Source organism: Ambystoma mexicanum, chromosome 7p (assembly GCF_040938575.1).
Source record: "Ambystoma mexicanum isolate Mex_15411 chromosome 7p, UKY_AmexF1_1, whole genome shotgun sequence".
NCBI lineage: Eukaryota > Metazoa > Chordata > Amphibia > Caudata > Ambystomatidae > Ambystoma > Ambystoma mexicanum.
The window spans coordinates 723,379,318-723,400,927 of record NC_090939.1 but is presented as its reverse complement, the minus strand read 5'-3'; the positions used below and the strand labels follow the sequence as shown (position 1 = coordinate 723,400,927).

The window sequence follows — 21,610 nt, the reverse complement described above, 5'->3', positions numbered from 1 at the left end:
GCCCGCATATGATGCCAGGCTCCTACACCTAGTCTTCACGCTGTCCTTGAAGGCACTACCCCAGGACAGGTCTCCACTGGAGTGCCATACCTCGACTCCCATGCCCACTCACCTGCACACCTCCTTGCAAACACTCAAGTCCTGGAAATACTTATTTGTAAGCACAGCTATATGCGTAGTTTCATTTTAAGGGAAGCATGAATCGTGCAAAGTCTAGTTCCCTTAAAAAAACAAAAAAAAAACCGATTGCAGCTCGGAGTGCTAACAGCGATACATATCACGTTCATGGATGCACACGGCTGGGGGGCTGCGCTTGTCCCGAAACTGGCAATTAACGCCAAATTAAAAACCGCTGAGATCAAAGCCATCCTGTTCACCTGAAGCTTACCATTACCCTGCCTGCTGCAAAACCATACTACAGTCTCAGGCTATGACCTTCTTTTAACATTGAACTTTTTGGCTTTATGAAACTTTGTTTTACACAGCAAATGATGGGTCAATCGTACAATTTAAAAAGGACACTGCCATGTTCAACACTGATTACACCCAGCTGCAGAGGGCCTTGCACCGAAAAATGTTTTCAGAGCCTTTCTATCCCATCTATTTGTGTCCATTCAAGCACCTTACCTTTTACATTTCACTGACTTGTCTCACTAATATCTTACTTCAGAGGTTCACACAAATGCCGTATTGTTGCTAATTTCAGGTCTTTTGCACAAATAACTTCTGGTGAAATTTAAAATGGTAGTACAAAATTGCTAATCAAATACGTTTGCTAATCAAGAACATTTTAATTGGCAAAAATCTGCTAATAAGTTTTTGAAAACGAATGTATGTCTTGTGTTTGGTATCTGCACCTTTCATGTTATCTATACCATTGGAGATGGGTTGCAAATCTGAGATACTGCTTTTTTTCCTGAAGGCAAATTAACATTGCATACCTAGTGAACATCTATATAAAATAGTTTGTGTAAAGCTTTCTTCAAAGTATAAATATGACAAATTCTGTCCAAGTGGCATCTAGAAGCAGAGACGATGCGACAAGAGGATGTGTTCACTCATTCACCAGATCTTGCTATCAAACAATGGTTTATAGTGATAATCTCGAAAGCAAAAATGTCGAAAGTCATTTTTGCGAAAAAATAATGTCAAAAAAAAAATCGAATTTCTTTTTAACTGTTTTTTATTCGAAAAAGGGGGGGGGGTTCACCCTCCAAAACCCCCCCTTTTTTAAAAAATGTTTACTCACAAAACCCCCCAAAAAATATATAAATAAAAAATAAATAATTTGATTTATTTTTCGACATTGTCATTCGACCTTTTGTTTCGAAATTATGACTGACCACCCAACACAATAGATGCAACACACAAAGTCAAAACTAAATTTGGACACTCTCGGCACCCGTGGTGCGCAGAGGGGACGAACACCTAAGCAAACGGGAGCCCGGCGCCCGGGATACGAGGCGGGGGAGGTGGCTAACGGCAGCGAAGTGGCAAGCTACGCAGGGGCCCCACAGAAGGAGCGACATTAGAGGAGAGGTACCTCCCAAGGCGCCCGGTGGCCCAGTGGACCGCAGTGCTGGTGATAAAACAGACCGTAGTACGCCGTGAAGGTGCAGGGAGAAGAGGTTGCCCCCCAAATCCCAAACAGCGACGTACGCAAGGGGAGCGCAGACTTGTAGACAAGAAGTGGGCCTTGGAGAGCGACTGCCACAGTGATACAGGAGAAGGAGCATACTAGCACCCCTGCCCCGAGGCCCAAACAAAGAGAGGGGATTGGTGAAGTAACTAGGATCAGCCCAGGGAGCTGAGGACACAGAGCTTTAAGGGCATCAAACAGGTGCTCATGGTGGAGTGCAATTTGTGCAACTAAATCGGAGCCGCAATGTAACTGCAGGTAACAGTCATCTGCTAGCCGAATCTCAGCCCGGAGATAGAACAGTGCACGCAATACTGAACGGACGGGTGTGGCTCACCCACACTGACCCCATTAAAGTTTCTCAACGGCAACCTAATGCTACTCATAACCCAAAGCCAGCGAAGAATACAATAAAATAAACTGGAGTAGGGTCAGCAGCGAATTAAAGTGGCCGCAGATATAATCACCGAGAACTTTCTCGGAACAGGTGAACTGACACATTGCTTCCAGGGGGCGTGCACAAGAAACATAAAGAGAGTACTTGTAAAGAAGAGGGCGTGGGGAGGACTGGAGTCTGCTACCAAATTAATGCAACAAGCCCCAAGGAACGTAGACAGCAATGGCGGCTGGTGCAGACTTCTCAACCAAAGAGGACATAGGCCACATTCTGGCCCAGATTAAAGCCCTGCGGGGAGACATCCAAGCATCGCTAACTGACCTTACGGGAAGAGTGACCGCAGTGGAAGGCAAGGTTGAAGCATTGGAGCACAACCAACTCAACGTAGATATGGTGGAGATGCGCCTAGATGCCAGGATGACGGAGTAGGACCTTTGTGAAGAGGAAATGAGACTCAAGATAGACGACCTCGAAAACAGGGAGAGAAGAAATAACATGCGAATACTGGGCCTGAAGGAATCGGACAAAGATCCGGAGACGGGTGAAAATAAAAAAAAAATAATAAAAAAGTACAGGCGCTGATGCATCAAATTTTTGCTCAGGACGGTACAACTGGAGAGAGCTCACAGGGGTGGGAAACCTTTTGGAAATGGTCCACGCTCCATCGTGGACAGATTCCCGAGTTACAAGGACAGACAAGACGTAAACAGAGCCAAGCAGCAGCAGGAGATCAAATTTGAGGGCTCCAAAGTCTCCATTTACCAAGACCTCTCTAACTTTACGCTGGCAAGGAGGAGGGGCAGCAGGCCACTCACTATCTGGTTGCGAGAAAGGGTGATCCACTATAAATGGGGCTATCCATTCACATTGGAATTCGAAGCAGAAGGTGTGGAATACAGGCGAACGTCGATTGAGGAAACAGAGCAGGCCTTGAAACACCTCACCTCAGACATGGAACACCAGGGGCGAGAGCCGCGCGGCCCGCAGGATTCCGGGGCGTAGGAATCCCGCACTAGACCGGCACCCGGACCGCAGAGAAGTAGAAAATTCTTGAGGATCAATGGCCCCTCGCCGAGGAAGGACCGGGAGTCGAGAGAGAAGCCTGGTGGCTGAAAGACTAGGATGAGCAGAAGATGTGGGGTTGTATTGAATACTGGAAGGCGGGCAAACGCCCAGGTAACTACCAAATGCATGTCGGGGGGAGGCCATCCTAACCTCCTCACAGTGGCCCCTAGTGTGAGAAGGGGTGTGTCACATTTAATTTCTTTTGCCTCCACGTTGGAGTGCTTTTGTTCTGGAATAGTTATAACGTTCAGAATAGAGTTTAAAGGGATAACCGGCATCAGAGGGGTAAAAATGCAGAACTTGGAGCAAAACCTCCCGAGGGGAAAAACAGAGCCTGAAGGTGACTCCAATCTCCCGCAGCGATAAGGTACTGGGGGAAAGACGATGTTATGAATGGAAGATAATGGAGGTCTTAGGGTGGGCACCCTAAATGTGAAGGGACTGAACTCCCCGACCAAGCAGTCACTGGTCATTAGAGAATTGTAAACAGCCTCACTGGACATCCTGTTCATAGCGGAGGCGAGGCTCATACATGGGGAGGAACGGGACCTTCGAGGAGGTGTGGGATGGGTATTCTGGGCCTCCGGACATGTGGAAAAAAAAAAGAGGAGTGAGAATACTCCTCCACAAGAATTGTCGGATCCAGGAATGTAGAGCCACTAACCCGCTGGAGGGTAGACTGCTGATAGTGGAGGGCATTGAATACAGGGGGGTTACTACATTAGTTTATCGTAGTGACAATTTTGGAGCTTCTCCATATTTATGATTAGTACATCTACATGAGTATGTATCATTGGAGGCAAGTATTGATCCAAATTCTGAAAAAACAATTCCAGTATCCTTTATTAATTAGGCTGCATGTTTAAACATTACTGATTCAATGTGGCTAATAGAAAATTTAATCAAAAAGACATAGAAAGACACAAGCTACAAGATTTAACCTGGTCACCGGTTCAGTGAGTTTCCTAAAGTAAGGACACAACTGTTGCAGATATTGAGAGTATGATCAGGTAACATTACATGTCCAACGGTGACACAAGGTTGCTAAGTTTAGCCTACTGACATATATACAGTGCAGAATTCTCAAAACGAATTGATTAGCAATGTACCATCAAAACACAAAAGGGTACATTCACAAACTTGGTTTAGTGTTAACTCCACACTCCTACACTGGTGCTGTTTGGTATTCCCTGTATGCAGTGTTGCATAATATTAAATCATATTAGCCCACCCAACGATGTGTTACTACAGTCATAACCAACATTAGAACAGCACAATATTTCTAGCCTAAGAGACCTAAAAATAGGGTCTGCCAAGATAGTGGAAGGCAAGCTGGACGAGGCGAGAGTGCTACTAGCAGCTACATAAGCCCCCAATCAAGAGCAAGAAAAGTTCACAAGGGAGGCGCTAGAGAAGGTACAGGAGCGGGAGGCGGACCAATGTATTATTGGGGGAGACTTCAATGCCTGGGCAAATGAGACCTGGGACAGGAGGACGAGAGAGGACAGTAGGATTAAAGGGGAAGACAAATGAGGCTCTCTGGGCAGGGCGATGGAACAGTACGCTCTAATTGATGTATGGAGAGAGAATCACCCGAGGGAGGAAGGTTACACGTACTATTACCCCCGCCCCCACACACAAAACCTACACCAGAATCGATTATGTCCTTCTCAATAAGGAACAGAACTCGAGACTGCTCGATAGATACAACTAGTGGCTTGGTCAGTTCACGACATGGTGTGGTGTACCCTCGAAGTGTCAGGATTACATCGGCCAAGGAGCATGTGGAGGTGTAATGACTCACTTTGGAATGACCCCCTTTCCTCTGAATCTCTTGCGGAGGGAATAGCAGAATACTTCACAATAAACGACACAGGGGAAGTGGGTGTGGACATAGTATGGGATGCAGGGAAAGCGACCTGGCGAGGTATACGGATTGGAGAAGGGGCAAGGAAGAAGAGAGAGGGCACTGTTGGAGGTGAGGCTTTGGAAGGAAATAGCGGAGGGGGAGAAAGAGTTCCATGATGGGTCAGGTGATGGGGAGAGCCTTAGGGAGAAAGTGCGTTCCAAAAGGGAGGAGCTCAGAGCCCTGGACATGGGGGCAATGTTATGGAAACTAGGTATCAAACAAAAATATTATGAGAAGGGGATAAAGCGGATGCACTTCTCCCCTCTCTGGGCCCAGAGCCTAGCTGCTAGAGGTGGGTCACACAGCTGGAGGGTTTGACATCGGGAGAAGGAGACCGGTATGTGCCCAAAACTATAGCGGAGGGCTTCGCTAGATACTATGAGTTGTTCTACTCCACTGAGGCGGGTGAAGGATCGGAGGAGGTAGAACGGTACCGAAGGCGTGTATGGAAAGGCTCACGCCCCCGAAATAGATCTAGAGCGTCCCATCACAGAGGCAGAGGTACAGCGAGCTATATCTCGTCTCCCGAATGGCAAATCCCCCAGGAGAAGATGGGTTCACAATAGGGTAAGAAGTACTCGGGGACCCTGGCACGACACTTGGTCAAACTATACAACTATATCTTGGAGACCGGAAAAGCCCTGGCCTTGTTCAGTAAGGCTCCGATCTCTGTAATTCCCAAGGAGGGGAGGGACCCGTCCCAGTGTTGTTCTTACCGCCCAATCTGCCTTCTGAATGTGGACGAGAAGATCTTCACCCACATTTTGGCGACGAGATTTGAGGCGAAATTACCACACCTAATACACTTGAATCAAATGGGGTTCATAGCGCGCAGGCAGGGCCCAGATGCAATCAGGAAAACCATTAATCGAGCATGTGGGATGAGAGCTAGTACTCCTTAGTCTGGATGCCGAAAAGGCATTTGACAGGGTGGAGTGGGCCTTTCTCTTTGGGGTGTTGCGGAAGATCAGGGTGGGAGAACGTATGTGCAGAGTCATTAGGGCAGTTTACACGAACCCGACAGCCAGAGTGCTGGTTAACGGTGTCACACTGAAAGACTTTCCCCCCCACCCTGCCCCCTCAGGAGGGGCACTAGGCAAGGCTGTCCCCTGTCACCGCTTCTGTTCGCCCTGGTCATGGAGCCAATGGGATACAAGATAAGACGGGATAACGGGATAGTAGGTATAGAAAAAGGGATAACAAATGTACAAAATCAGTATGTATGCGGACGATATCCTCATGTATCTCGCGGACACGGAAGGTTCCCTACAAAGAGCACTCTTGGTGATAAGGGATTATAGAAAGGTCTCAGGTTTCAAGATAAACGTTGGGAAGTCTACCCTCCTCCCTCTGAGCGAGGGAACGCCAGAGTAATTACTTAGATGGGTGGCCGTGGGAATACCGGTTGAAAGGGAGTGTATCAAGTACCTTGGGATGAGCGTGCCGTGGAGGCTGGAAAGAATCTATGAATGCAACTCCCTCCCACCCCTTCTGCATAGACTAACGGTTGAAATGGAGGGACAGGAAAAGCTTACAATCTCCTTGTTAGGGCGTTTGAACTCACTGAAAATGGTGATCCTCCCTCGAATATTATATTTATATCAAGCGCTCCCAGTGGAAATACCAGGAATACACTTCTGGGAATAAAAAAATAAAACCTTTTCTGTGGCAGGGTGGGCGACAGAGGGTTGCTTTTAAAGTGTTGATACAGCCAAAAGAAAAGGGTGGGGGGTTGGACTCCCTGAAATTAGGACATACTATAGGGCCGCACAGTTTAGAGCCTTAGTTCCCCACTTACGGACTGACTAGGACAAACAATGGGTAGCAATAGAGAACCACAGATTTTGCCCGGTCCCCCGGGGGGAATGGCTGTGGGACCCGAAGAAGGCAATGCCGAAAAGCATCTACTCGCACAGTGTGCTGGGACCATTGTTTATGTGGAGGGATAGGGAAGGAGATGGAGGGAGTCAAGACCTTGCCCTCCCCACTCAGTCATATATGGGCCCCACCCATACGTGATGCCATGCAAGGGCATGCTGGCTATCAGGACTGATTTGAAGCAGGCTTAGAGAGGGTCGGGCAAGTATTAAAGAAAGAGGAATTTGTGGGCATTACAGATCGACACTGCACTGGGGTTGAGTAATACATCGGTCTTCAAATACTTAAGGCGGCACCAATGGTCTTATCTCAAGACTATATCAGGCATGGTTGGAAGCGAGGGGGGGGGGGGGATATCTCTGTATACAGGGTACAATGGGAAAGGGATCTGGGGAAGGAAATAGACCTGGACCTATGGCTAAAGCTGTGCCTTACCGAACCTCGATTGCTTGCCAGTACAAGTTACATGGCCTCAAACTATTGTACAGGTGACAATGGGACCCTGTGAGGTTGGGGAAGATGTACCCGGGGACGGAGCCACACTGTTGGAGGAACTGTAGCTGGGTGGCTAATTATTGGCATGTGTGGTGGGACTGTGAAAAGGCTCAACAGTATTGGAAAGAAGTGTTGGGACGGATAAGGGAGCTGGATGGGGTGGAAAGGAGGCTGGACCCGCTGCTTGTTCTGTTTGGAATTGAAATAGTAAAAGATAACTGGAGAAAACTGCCTCACATGCCACACTTCTGTTAGCAGCCAGGGCATGCTTGTGGGGTGTTGGAAAAGGACAAGACTCGCATGTAAATTTTTGACCCAGAATATCCCCAAGAGGCAAATGAGGTGGATGGGATGGAGGAGGGGAACTAGAGTGGGGAGCCTGCCTGGGGAAAGAATATTCAACAGAGTTATAGATGGCTGGAGAAAGGACTATTGGACAGGACCCACGGTTCGGGGAAAGAAAGGGGTGCCCCACATCGACCCTTGAAACCTCAGACTATGTTCGCAAGGAAGGATACAAGCACCCGGGAGGAATGGACAGAGAGACTACCCTGAGGAAGCCGGAACATTGTTGGGGAAAGGGAGGGTGGTGGGTTTGTTTATTGTTTGAGGGGTCGGGAGGGAGAAAACATTAAAACCTTGTCGGCAACAGCTTGAAGTATCTGCAGGGTCTCTGCATAAAGTTGTATTGGATTGCTGTTAACATATTTGTATTTTAAAACTAGATTGGAAAACAGAGCTGGAAACCTGTGTGCATACACACACAGTTTACACTGAATTCTCCATAGAGAACCAAAAATTGAAAAACGAAATGACAGTTCATATTCTGTAAAATCAACAATTAAAACACTGAAAAGTAGCCAACTAAAATCAATGACCGATTATATTTTCAATGTTCATATACGTAGGAGAAGCAAACCTGCAAAATAAGTATGTTCCCTGGCAAACTTCACCATGACAAAAAAGGAAGGGGGGGGCGGGAGAATAACCTGCCTGCCCGTGTTCTCTGGCCTTACATGCGCCCTGGACTGCCGGATTTCTCCTTTCATCCCAACACACTTATCCATTTCCGGCTGCACCAAGGTTTGATTTTTATGAAATTATTTTGGCAGCACCATGGATGGGATTACTTGATTAATTTCAGCTGCATCTGTAACCTGCTGAACTCCTTGCCCACCCTGTCCCGGCCCCAGCCCACGTCAAGAGTAGTAGGGATAAACCTGTTCAGAACCAGGTCACCTGGACACCCAATTAAAGTAACATCCCCAGGGCACCCCCTGGTTAAGGGCTCCAAGGCAAAGGTCTGCTCCTGAAGACGCTCCACTCTGTCCGTGTTCGTCTTGGAAGCCAGCTGCCATCAACCAGCAGTGACTGATGAGGTAAGTGTGGTATGGGTAGGAAGTACAGTAATTACTGCATTCCATTAAAACCCTACCACTCTTATTACCTTACATAACATAGCACACAGATATTAGCCAGCTAGTAAGTAGTTTTACAATCACTGCTGTGTCCCAATTGTAGGTGGTTCTCCATTTACTGCTGCATCTCAAACTTCGGAGTCTTTTCCCACTTCCCACTATCTCAAATCCAAGTGTCTTTCTATTTATTGTTGTGTCTAGAATTTCAGGTATTTTTTCCTCCCACTGCTCAGGTATCTCACACTTAGGCATTGCTCCATGACTGTGGCCCATTTGTGTTGGTGAGCCATATCTTTCACTTGGCTGATATGCGTTAGGGACCAATCTTTCGCACAGAGGAATCGCTGGGCACAGGGGATCATCCCTGGAGGAAACTGAGTGCGGTAATTTATTTCATTGATGCACACTAGAATATACGACAGGGGAAGGGATATGGACCACAGTTAGTCAAAAAAGCAGGGGTAGGAAAGGGTACTTCCATTAACCAATCGCACTAAAAACTCGCCCTTCTGCATAGACCTCTCTCAAACTCTAAACTAAAAACAACCATATCTCTACAGCACACCAAATTGCACGCACTTAACAACGAAACACAGTCTCGCCCAACAGCACATGGCAGCTACCAATCATAAAAACACCTGCGCTCAGTGAACAGCGCCAACCGAAATTAAGCTGCCAACAGCACATCACAGCTCTCTTGCTCTTTTCTCCCGCTCAGTCCTGATAACTTACTCCTCCGCCCACCCTTGCTTTACAGGTCCGCCAGAGTGCCAAGAAACCACGCAGATGGCAACAGTGAGTGGTATAAGAACCTTTAACATAACAAAATGAAAACATGAAATAAGGCAGAAAAAAGACCATTTTGCAGAAAAGCACACATTCAGAGGTAGGTTATACCAATAGTAAGTGGGGAGGTGAGGGCAATGGCGAAACAGAAAACAGAAAGTGTGCAGGAGAGTTCAAATGATTTAGTTTAGCAGTATAAATAGACACTTCAACAAATTATTCATGTTTTTAATGATAACGCTTTTGCGTCAAATAGTACTACATGTGTCAGATTTAAATAGGATATTTGAATGCTCTAAAGCCCTGGGGTAATTGCACACAGCCAAGAAAATCCAGATCGATAAGCCTAGTGAGGTCAGGTTAAGTATCGGCAGAGAAAAACCTGCCGTGCTCCTGCCTAATCGGATTGAATTCGGAGTATGAAAAATGGCAGTAAGAGTAATCGCTTGATGGAAGACATCCCCCAAACAGTGCACCCGTTTGGGTAGCCACAGCAATTGCACTTTGAATTTTAGGTTCACTCTGGCATTAAGGCGTAAGTGCCAGACAAGGATTATCCAGAGGTTAAAGGCCACTGGTAGCATTTATGCAGATCTCGGTCTCATCGTTAAACCAGGGGTTGAGTCACTTGAGACAAACCCCTACCTCACCTAACCTCATCAACCCCCAAAGAACTTTTCCAGCAGATAATTTCTAAAAGGTGTTGAAAAACATGCCTATTTCGACAAAGAAGATTTGGAGGAAATGTTAACAGTAGACAATATCTACTTCAAGTAAACACATTAACATCAATCTGATGACAAATGGTCTTGGCTACTCTACAAAACAAGAAATTGCCACCTACCTAAAGTCTTTTCTTTGCTCTTCTCGATCTCTGGGTCTTGCTGTCCATCAGGGGGATCAATGCGTGACTCTTCTCGACCTGGGGTTTCTTCTCGGGATTCTCGAGAGCAGCATGCAGAAACTAGCAATTCACTTCTCCTAGTGGAACAATTATCTTTCTGCAACGCAATTGTACGTTCTGATCTCTCACAGTTTGCTTCCTTACACTGGAGAATGGCATCAGGATCAGCATGCATTTTATCCAATAGAGCTGAATCATTGAGGTTGGTCGAGCATACTTTAGTTTCATGGAGTGCACTCATTGTAAACTGAAAGGGAAAAAAAAAAATAGATAATGTTCAACAAAATTTGGATTGGTTTAACCAGCATCTTACTACTAGCTGGAGAGTATTCATTTGAAATAAAATCAAAGCAGCACAACTATTAAGATGCAAATCATACACTTACAAAAACAAAAACATAGCCATAGTAGCAAGAAGGCCAAGACTTATTCGTAATCAAGTGGTTCTTTTACACGAGGTGCAAAACACAAGACAAACATATTTTAAGGCTGCTCAAAATGTCCGGCTGACCACTCCTTTCCATCCCACTACATCTCATTCGCTTTTCTGTATAGCAGCAGTGTGTAATCTTAAAAAAAAAAATCTTTTACAAATCTTTTTTAAAAACGACATCAGCAGAATAACAAAGGGCAGAGAAATGGAAAGAGGATGTAATTCAGTCCTTTGATTTAATGGCACATCATGCATTTCTCCACAACCCTTCAAACCTCTGCCATGCTACAAAGCTGAAGAGACCACAATGGTATGCAGCTTTGCAAGGGGAAATCTGCCTCTCTAACAACTAAGGTGACTTCACTTGCAACCTCCCTCCATCTCCCCTTCCCAGAAAACAGATGCAACTACCACAATGGTCTACTGTCTAGCAATGTACCGTAAAAAATTGGCAATATGGATAGGCCTACCAGTTCCTGTAAACTGTCAAAGGTTATGCACGCATACACCACCAATGAAATTAAATTATTCTGGAATACAACCCAAACCTATTAAACATTCTATACGCAGAAGGAGCCAGGAGACATCGATTTATAGACCTGCAAACCACTGTTCTTAGTTGGACTGCATTTAACAACTGAAATTATAAATGGACACTTGTTTACAAGTTCTCACACCCCATATTTTAACATTATCAAGAATAGGAGGTATTTCAAAATAATGAACTCGAACAAATATCAAGCTTCAGGCAAGCATGCTGAGATAAACATGGCTAAATTCAACATCCAGAGAGACTCAAACTGACATGCAGAAGAATCCCTGATGTCAGTCTGGTGTTTTGGGAAAGTAAAGACAATGGCAATGTTTGAGTGATTGAAACGTCAAAGCTCTAGAGGCCTTTACATCAACTACAGCCACGAAAGAGGAGGAACAAGGGTCATTTATTTATTTTCCAAAAGCTTTATTTAATGAATTGATTTATGACAAGATAATACCGGTCAGGGGTAACTGGTTATGCTTATTAAAAGGTTGCAACAAAAGGAAATATAAAAAAAAGTAAACCAATACACCTGGGGCCTTTATATTACAATGGGATTGGTAAACTAAGGAGAAAGGTGAACATACAAATACATAACTCAACAAACTCCCTGGCCACTTGGGAGCAGACTCTAGGCAGGGTTTCAGAGCGGGACCGTAGGGTTCTTCACACCGGCCACCAGTCGCTAACAAAAAAAAAAGTAAACCATTAAGGGTTTCGCTTTCCACTGTGCAACCTCTGCAGCTGTGATCCTCAGGAGGGAGAGTCTGCACTCCCGGCGCTTCCCGCTGCACCGGCTCTGTTATCAATGTCTTGCACATAAAAGACCCTCTCAAGACCAATTTACATACCGCCATGGTCCCGGTTGACATCCAACCTCCGCTTCCATGTGGAAGTAGGCAAACTCCTCCACCTTCTACTACTGGTGCTTCTCCTAATTGCCTGCACCTCAAGGGGCCTTTTGTCTCCCAGTCCTCCTCAGGTGTGAGTCATTATCCCCGATTAACTTCAACCTGCAGTCTTGCGCCTCTGCCGTCTTCTTTCGTCCCAGTACTTTGGAATTTATGGGACTTGAAGTCATATAGAGCAATTTCTAATGATTTAAATTGATAACATTTAAAGACTTCTTCCTCCTCATTTCTCTGGGAATCATAGGGGCCTTCATGTTTATAAATATCTGACTTCAAAAGGGGGGTTTCTGTCTCTCAAAACATAACTGTTGATTATTTTCATCTATATTCTGACGGTTTGAGAAAATAAAAACTGACAGCAAGCCATTACATTTTCCAGTATTAAGGATAATCCATTCTTGGAGGAAGAAAAATACAGCGTCTCATCCCATGAAGCCCTCCTATTTCCCTGGGCCCTTGTTCTCCCAGTTGATCCTCGTGGCCATCAATGCCCCAAGGGTTAGTACAAGGAAGCATCTGCCTTTCCCTGGTCACCTGGGAGGAGATCTTAGGGAGGGTTTTTGTGAGGACTCTGTAGGATTCATTACAGTGTCTTTGGAGGCTTTGAAGACCCTGAACAGAGTATGCCTCTGAAATGCAGGTTATGCAGCAGGAAACGGAGGCCTTAGATGCCTGCACTGTAACAAACAGATAATAGGTGCTGAAGTCTTTCGTTCCGTCTAAATAAAACTTCAGAGCCCTTCTAACGTCCAAGTTGTGAAGAACCCGCTTGGCGTCAGACACTGGGTCCGGAAAAAAGACTGGAAAGGAGGCCGATTACCTGAAATTGTGTTCGAGTTTCACCTTAAACATAAAAAGGAGGTCTGAGTGCAAAACACTGCCATGTGTTTAGGAAAAGCTAGAAAAGGTTCTTCGATCGAAAGAGCCTGCAGCTCCTCTCTCCTTCTGGCGGATGTAATGGCAACCAGAAAAGCTACCTTCCAGGTGAGGAGTTTCAACACCACAGTTACCAAGGGTTCCAAAGGTTTGTGACACAGCATATTGAGCACCACATTCAGGTCCCATTTAGGGTGATGTGGCTCGATGGGTGAGAAAAGATGAAGACCACCAGCAAAATGCCTTTAGACCCCTGCTTGTTCACATAAACCATTGCCATGGAGTTGTCCACCCAAATCCGAACCACCTTGTTGGAGATGGAGGGCAGGAAAGCCTTCAGGGCTGGAAAAATTGGCTAAAGCTCTAGGAAATTGATATGGCATTCTCGGTCCAGAGGAGAACATAGGTCGAACATTTCCAGATTATTCAAAATTGCCTCCCCCCCCAACCCAGGTAGGGATGAATCTGCTGTTCATGTAACCTGCGGTGGCATATCCCAAAAGAGTCCCCAGCGACAGATTGTAGAAGTCCGACCACCAGTGGAGATCGGGAAATCATGTCTGGAGTCACTTGAACTAAACAGGAGTCTGTATCTGTTGCTTGGGACCAGTTCCTGCCTAGTGTTAATGGAAAAAGTGGTTTTCAACCTTGCTAAAGAGAGCTAAAACACACAAGGCCATCAGCGCTAGGAGCATCTGAAACCACACGCTGACCTTTGGGTCTAAATTGAGGAGCACTGAGCGCATTTGCAATAGGTCCCTAATCCTGTCGGCAGTCAGAAAGACCGTGGCACTGACCGTGTTCCATCAAAAACCAAACATGAGGTCCTGTGCGACCGTCATTGATGTCATTCCATCGCCTTTATTTTTTGCAGCAAACAAATGGCAGCAAAAAAAAATAAACTCATTGGGGATACCCCCTAAAGCCACCCTTCACAGACAAAAGCAGACAGAAAAGAGCAGCTGGAGAAGCAACTGCAAGTAAGTCGCTGATGTATGGGGGACAGTGACTCCAAAAGGAGCCAGTCGTCCAAATACGGATATACATGAAACTTCTTGGAGTCTGATGAACGCTGCTATTACAGCCATCTTCGTAAGGACTTTGCGGCACTGAGCTCAATCCGAAATGGAGGACTATCTAAAATGCTCGCCCCTACCGAAAAATAGGAGGATTTTGCAGTGTTGAGGCCAAAAATCGGAATACGCAGGTACGCATCTTGAACATCCACCACCCAGAGCCAATCGTCATTCAAGAGGGAGGAACAGATTTGCGAAGACGTGATCATCTTTAATCTTTCTTGTGGAAATGTACAGATTCAAATCCGACAAGTCCAAGATAGTGCGCAGGCCATACTAGTTGGGTTTTGACACTGTAAAAATGCAGGAATAAAACCCCACGCCCTCTTCCACCGGAAGAACACGCTCTACCATGTTAGAATCCAGAAGCTTCTGAACTTCGACACGGAGAGAGGGGGACTCGGTCTGATAATGGTGGACAGAATGGAGGAATCGCCGGAAGGGGCAGACGGAAACCCAAAGGGTCAACTGACAGGACCCAGCAGTATGTCGTGATGGTTCTCCAAGCCTCCAGGTGAAAGGATACACGCCCTGCAGCCCCAACGGGGTTACATGGGCCTGTTAGAAACCATCATTTGGCAAATTCATCTACGGAGGGGGATCTGGACCTGGCATAAAAGGAGAGGAGTGGGAAAAAAAACCTTCCACTCTGCCTTTGCTGCTTCCCCTGAGGGCCACTAGAAGTACAGTCAGGCTGACACGTCTTGTGGTCCCGAAACCCTTGGAAGCCGGAGAAGAATCTGAAGCAGAAATCGGACTTCTGGGATAAAGATGATCTTGCGGTTGGAGGCTTTGCAATGACCAACAAAGATTTGTCCGTTAAAGTACTTGCTTTAGTATTTGCCAGCTCATCGTCGGTGGAACTGTGGAAAAGCTCCTTGCCCTCAAAGGGGAGGTGCAGGACCTTCTCCTGAACCTCCTTTGAAAACTTGGTTGCATGAAGCCAGCTTGGCAAGAGATTTGGATGCTGATCATGAGGCCACGTGCAGAGGGATCTACCTGATGCATTGCTGCCTCCCGTAAATACTTGGCCAAAACTCTGGTGTCAGCCCAGGCTGTCTTGAAACTTTTAAGACGATCCCGATGAATGAATTGTTTGAAATCTGACAACACTCAATAACGAGGTTACCTGAGCCAGGACTGCCGCTGTATTTGCCCGACGCAGCTGAAGACCTGCATTCGCAAACACGTTCTTCCCTACCCTTTTAAAACTTGTGAAGGCATCATGAAGCAAGACACAGACAGATTCGAAGGTCAAACAAAATACTTTTATTAACTTAAATGTCAGGATTGGGAAAGGCCTAGCTTGCCCTATGCAAGGTGGGATTTCCCTACCTAAAGAAACTAAGGATAATCTGAGTCAGCAAATTCAACTTAAAAGTTTGTTGTGTCCAAAACCTATACTTGCCCTCACAACTATAGCTAAAACAATGAGTAGGGATGTCAACAACTAAGTAGTAGCTGAAAGTAAAGTTCTAAGCTTCTTCCAACTCTTGGCATACTTTCCAGCTCACCTTCCCTAAGTTCAAGACAGTTACACAAAGCCTTGGGTTTCCCTTCCCCAAGGCAACAACAAAGTTAAACCAGTTCCGGGTAAACTTCCCACTTTATTCCGTAAGATTTGTTCTTTGTCTTTTAGTATTTACTACATGTGCTTCACACATGCTTACATTCCCTTCTTAAGCTTACCAAAGCTTTCATTTGGTTCGGTATTCAATAAGATTTAGTTCATGTTCTTTCACTTATAGTTCAACTTGCTCGTACTGTTCAATACAACTAGGGATGGTAGGAGCTTGTAGGAAGCGTGGACCCCCGCGTTGATCTTTTAAGGTAGACACTTGGGTTTGGAACCCCATTTGTGATGGTTTTGGATGTGGCAGTCGCCAGGTGGTATGGTAGTACCATCATTCTCAAATAACTACTGAACACAATTAGATGTTAGGGTTAGTCGATGTCACTGGTGCGTTGGTCGGGTCACTGGGGCTGCCCGTGTTGGGCAGACAGACTTGTGGTGTACAATTGGGTATTAATTATGTCATTTGCATGTAAAAAATTGCCAACACGTGTTTCGACCTAAGGTCTTTCTCAAGGCTGTGCATTTGTGCGAGAGTGGCAGTGTGTGCAAGTATCATGAATGAGTACCGTGAGAGACAGTTTAATGGCATTATTCATGCATAACTTTATATTTGATTGTTTACCGTCATTACAGTCGCAATAGTTAAAGCAAGATGTTGGTCAGTTTCAAGACAGTAAAATAGAATATATTTGCATGCATACGGTTCATGGTGATATTTGAGTTGACCGTGAATCGTGAGCAGTGTCGGAAGTGACCCAAACACAATAATAACATTTAGCATAAGTATCATAAAACAGCAACAAGGTTTGCACAAGAAGGGGGAGGCAGGATGAAGTTGGTATTGGGGCAGACGTGCCAGCAAGCTAATGCTGGGTGGTTGCAGTAGGTTCTTAACGTGAATGAGCAGGCCAGGTGGGTCCTGTTGGGGTAGGTGGTTAGCTTCTGTGTAACAAGGAAAGGAGATGCATTAGGAGGCTGCTCGCCTAGTGGGTTAGGATCTACGGTGCGCATGTGATGGTCTGTGTGGTGCTGTGTGAGCGTCGGGAGGACGGGGGGGGGGGGCATCCTGGGATTAGGAGGCCTCCCGGTGTATGGCTGGGTCCTGTATGGGCTGCCAGTGCGGTGTGTCAACGGTGTTCGGGGGGGGGTGCTGGGGGTCTGGGGTTCAGCGTGGTGCCGCAGCTCATAACATTTGACAGTGTTTGACACGTTAGGAACAGAAGATTTGTACCATTTACCGGATGGGCACACGGCGTGCACTGGTGCTCCACTCACCCCCAGCCTGGTTTCTGTTTGTTCTTCCCACTTGCCCCAAATTTTCTGGAACTTCCAGGGGCATCCCCAGGCGTTGTAAATAAGTCTTTCGAGTGAGGCGCACCTGTCCATTTCATTGGACCATCGGTCTATGCTAATCTTATCTGCCGAGCCCCAGGTGGCAGCAGTTAGTCTCTTACCTGCCCCTAGTGCTACCCCCAAGAATGTGAGGTCGGTTTCACCTCCTAATCCCAAGAGGATGAGTTTGGGGTCCTTTGGGATTGTAGCGCCCATTGTCTTAAGGATAATTTCTTTGTAGAGGTCCCTAAAATATGCCTTCATTGGGTCAGAATGCATTAGGTTTTGTAAGGGTCTGAAAAATGTGTCTTCTGAAGACGGCCTATGCTGTGGCGTAGGAATTAGGCGGTCCAGAGAAGTTTATCTCCATGAGTCAGTCAAAACTTGCTGCCATGCCGCCCCTCCCCCAATCCACAGATCCACATAGTGCAGCAGGGCTGATGTTGGTGGACGTGGGAGCTTCTTATTCCAGTCCAACAGTGGACTGAAAGGATTTTTTCCCCCCATAGGCACAGACGGCATAGACGCAAGCCTCTATACCTGAACCCCCTCAGGGCCCAGACAAAATGGCAGAACCGGAAGGAATCGACAAAATGCACGACATCTTGAGGAGCTATTTTGTGACCCTCTGAAGTGATCGGAGTCACAGGGCTGTCAGAAGACATGGTCGTTCACAGGAACTTTAGGAGCTTTGGAATGATTGATTACCCCCCCTTACAGGGATTCTCGGCAAAGCCAGTACTCAAAGACTTTGGATGTGTCTCTGACTTTTTCGCTCCCTCAGCTAGGCCAGTACAATGTTTAGCCCCTATGAGGTAAACCTCGGACAAAGCTCCAGCCGCTTTAGCCCCAGACTGAGGAACTTGCTGGTGCTTCCCTTAGCTCTTTTTTGGGGAACCTCAGGTGTGCCCTGGTATATTTTACACCTGCTTGAGGAACCTCGGGATTGACCCCAGTATATTTAGCCCCTGACTGGGGAACCTCGGCGTGACTCCGTACTCTTAGCCCCCAGAGGGAGAACCCCGTAGGAAACTCTGGCATCCAGATTAGACTAAAGCTAGAGCCAGTTGCGATTCCTCCCAGCACCAGATGACCCTGTGACGGAGTTATCTGAGCGTGGTGCCCAAAAAAGAAGAGTACTTACTGGACATTTCTTGTTTTCTTCGATGAAACTCCGAAGATGTACCAGGGGGCACGCAGTGGAAGACTTCGTCCAACCGAACAAGCCTTCTTTGAAGTGTGTGGACCGAAAAGGTAGTCACAATAGAAGCAGGCGTCCCATCGATGGTCTGGGCCCTGGCACTCTAGATAAGAAATGCTGTGTAATTTCGCCCGCAGGAGGACAACGAGGCAAATCACTTAGGCTCCAGCATAGGGGAAGGAAAAGAAGCCGACGTGGAACTGGAGCAGGAAGACAAACTGAAGGACAATTTGGGAAAAAACAAAATCCCCAATGTTGTAAGTGAACCCGACCCCGGCCGTGCTGAGAAAAGGACTGAAGAGCGATGCTCAGGAAGGTGGGGCTAATGCCACACGTGCTACCCCCACGTAAATATAAAAAGACAAAAAAATATTTTTAATGCTTCAAAAAGTGCTCCCTCTTGTCCCGAAGGATGAAGCGTCCCACAAGTATAGAGGAAAGGGGACATACAGGTAATAATTTTCTAGTTGTGCCATGTATAGATTAGCATACGGTTTATTTTTTATTTATTTGACATTTATATAGCACACCGAACCCGGAGGTATCTCGGTGCTTAAAGCTTAAGAGTGTGGTTACAACAATTACAAAGTGCATTAATGTCCAGGTACAAGCATTGGAAAAAGCCTGACCTCGCATTGCAAGGCGGCTACATCAGATCATGTGGTGATAAATAAGCAGGGTTTGATAAGATAGGAGAAACAGAACCATGGGTGAGATAAAGCGAGGGGGGGGGGGGGGAGGAATCAAGTTGGACATAGCAGGTTAGAGTAGCGCAATGCAGTCACTAGGCCAGTCAAGTTTGTTAAAGCAATTAGTGAGGACTGAAGGGAGCTACATAAGTTGAAATTGACGACAGCAGTTAACTGGCTAAATTCAAGATGGCAACAGCAACTGAAAAATAGGCTAATTCCCATGGCCATCCCCATCTTTTGGAGATAAATACTGGTACCAAATTGAAATAATTGTGGGTCATGATTAATTCTATGCATTTGGCTATAGGGTAAGCAAGCTGGTTGTTATTTTTTTTTTATTTGAATTTAATTGCATAGCAATTTTTAGAAAAAGGACAAACATTAAAGTCCACAGTCCCCCGTTTGCCTCATTTTCCGGAAACCTCTTCGTTGACGGACACACAGTTCCTGTCACACAGTAGACTTCTAGCCTGTGGATCTTTTAAAAACTGATGTTGCTGGGTGGATTTTCCAAATTCAGTGGATTACTGCAATCACCCCTGGCGTGGAGATGCCACTCATCAATGCAATCCATCGTTTTTGATCGTCCAATGTTTGTAAGGATCGAAAAAGAGGTGTCAGATGTTGGTCACGCTCTGCAGCCAAACCAGGGCATTTAATCACCACATGTTTGATGGATTCCTTTTCTGACTCGTCCTTACAAAATCTACAGCCAGATGATAAGTTCATACCTCTTATAGACTAAATTTCATTGGTTGGAATTAAGTTAAGGCGGATTCTCAAGAACATGTCCCTGAATCGCTGATCCGGAAACTTAAGGTACGGCATCAGCTCATTCCGCTTACAAACAGGATATGGAGTCTTTCCAACCAATTTAGAGGCACTAGCTTTGTCCAGGGTTCGGATCCAGTCAGCACAGAGCAGTTTTTCTTTTACCCACATAGGGCTTGTAATAAGATCGTCTTCTGAACAGCAGAGGTCTGCCAGAGTTTTTTCAAATGACACACCCAGTTTGACAAGCTTTCAAATGAATTAGTCTCGATTTCTTTCTTTATTAGGTTCAATACCCTTGGACAGCTGGGTAACAACATTTTTCGGTATAACGATAGCCTTTTCCAGTCCACTATTGCTTCGAGGGATGACAATGATAGTTCTCTGCCCAGGACATCAATCTGGACTGAGTCAGGAAGGTTTAATGTCTTTCTCCAAATGATTGATTCCAAGCGCCCCCAGATCTCTGTTGGGATACCCAAAATTCCATCAGAGCCATATGTTAAGGGCGGGACTATCTTCCCCTTACAGTATGTTATAGCTGCTGCCAAAGAAAATTGTCCAAATGTTGCGTCCATGATTTTAACTTGGCTCGCCAGTTGTTTAGCTTTAGTTTTCAGATCTTCTATAAATGGGGTCTTTACTAAGCTGTTTGTGATAGTGCCCAAGTAATTAAAAGGTAACCACTTTTTCAATCGGGTTCGAATCCACTTGCCATGTAAAACGATTGCTCTTCTGGGTCCCTTGTTTAAATTGCATAATTTTGGTCTTAGCTTGATTAATTTCGAAGTGGTTCAATACAGTATCTCTGTAGGCTATCCAGCTGTCTTTGTAAGCCGATTCTTGTTTGGTCTATTACAATAAGATCGTCTGCATAGACCAGACAAGTCACTTTCTCTCCACCTATTTACGGGAGGGAATGATCTCAGATTTGGCTCAAAGTGGTGGCTATCCGAAGTGAAAAAGTTGTAGACTGCCGGTGCCAGTGGGCAGCCCTTTTTCACCCCTGATGTGTCGGGATTTGTGAGGTCAAAAGCCCCCCTTGGTTCAGCCGGACCTGAATTTTGGTCTGTGTGTGAAGCGCTTTTAAGGGGCCGAATATGGTTTCTGGACATCCTAGAACTTCTAACCTCATCCAGAGGAGTTGACGATCAACTGTCGAAGGCTTGGACAAGGTCCACAAACGCTATAAAGGTCGTCACTTTTTTTTAGTGCGCCTTCTGTTTCAAGATGCATAAGATCATTATGTTTACGGAGGTTCCCATAGTTTTAACGAATCCCGTCTGAAAGGGGTCTATTGCGTTGATACTAGTTGTCCAGATCACACATTTTTCCAAAAGTAAAGTACCAAAAATGTTGCCTATTACATCCAGTAACACTATAGGTCTAAAATTCTTCGGGTCAGATTTGTCCCCTTTTTTAAAAATAGGGACCATCACTGCTAGCTTTCAAGAAGCTGGGACTGTTTTTACTAACGAAATGTCGCAAAAATAGCATGGATGAAGGCCGACCATTCCTTTGGATGTTTTTAGGATTGCGTTTGTCAATCCGTCCGGGCCGGGGGCCCTTGAGCTCGTGAGCTTTTTTTTTATTTTCTCTAATAAAGGACCATAATCAAAGTTCCAAGTAGCAGTTGTTTCCTGTAGTACTCCAGATCTACTATGCTGGTATGGGTCGTCAAACAGGGACGCAAAGTGAACTGTCCAAGCTCTC

The 21,610-nt window shown here is 45.9% G+C and overlaps 1 protein-coding gene across 2 annotated transcripts in view; it reads right to left on the bottom strand.

Moving 5' to 3' along the window:
* The window catches only part of TXLNG (taxilin gamma), a 567,462-nt gene that overhangs the window by 452,452 nt on the left and 93,400 nt on the right, over positions 1 to 21,610 (bottom strand). For both annotated transcript variants that reach the window (XM_069636805.1, XM_069636806.1), the window contains exon 2: positions 10,432 to 10,738. In XM_069636805.1, coding sequence (XP_069492906.1) covers positions 10,432 to 10,738 — 307 coding nt within the window. The remainder of the gene's footprint in view (positions 1 to 10,431; positions 10,739 to 21,610) is intronic.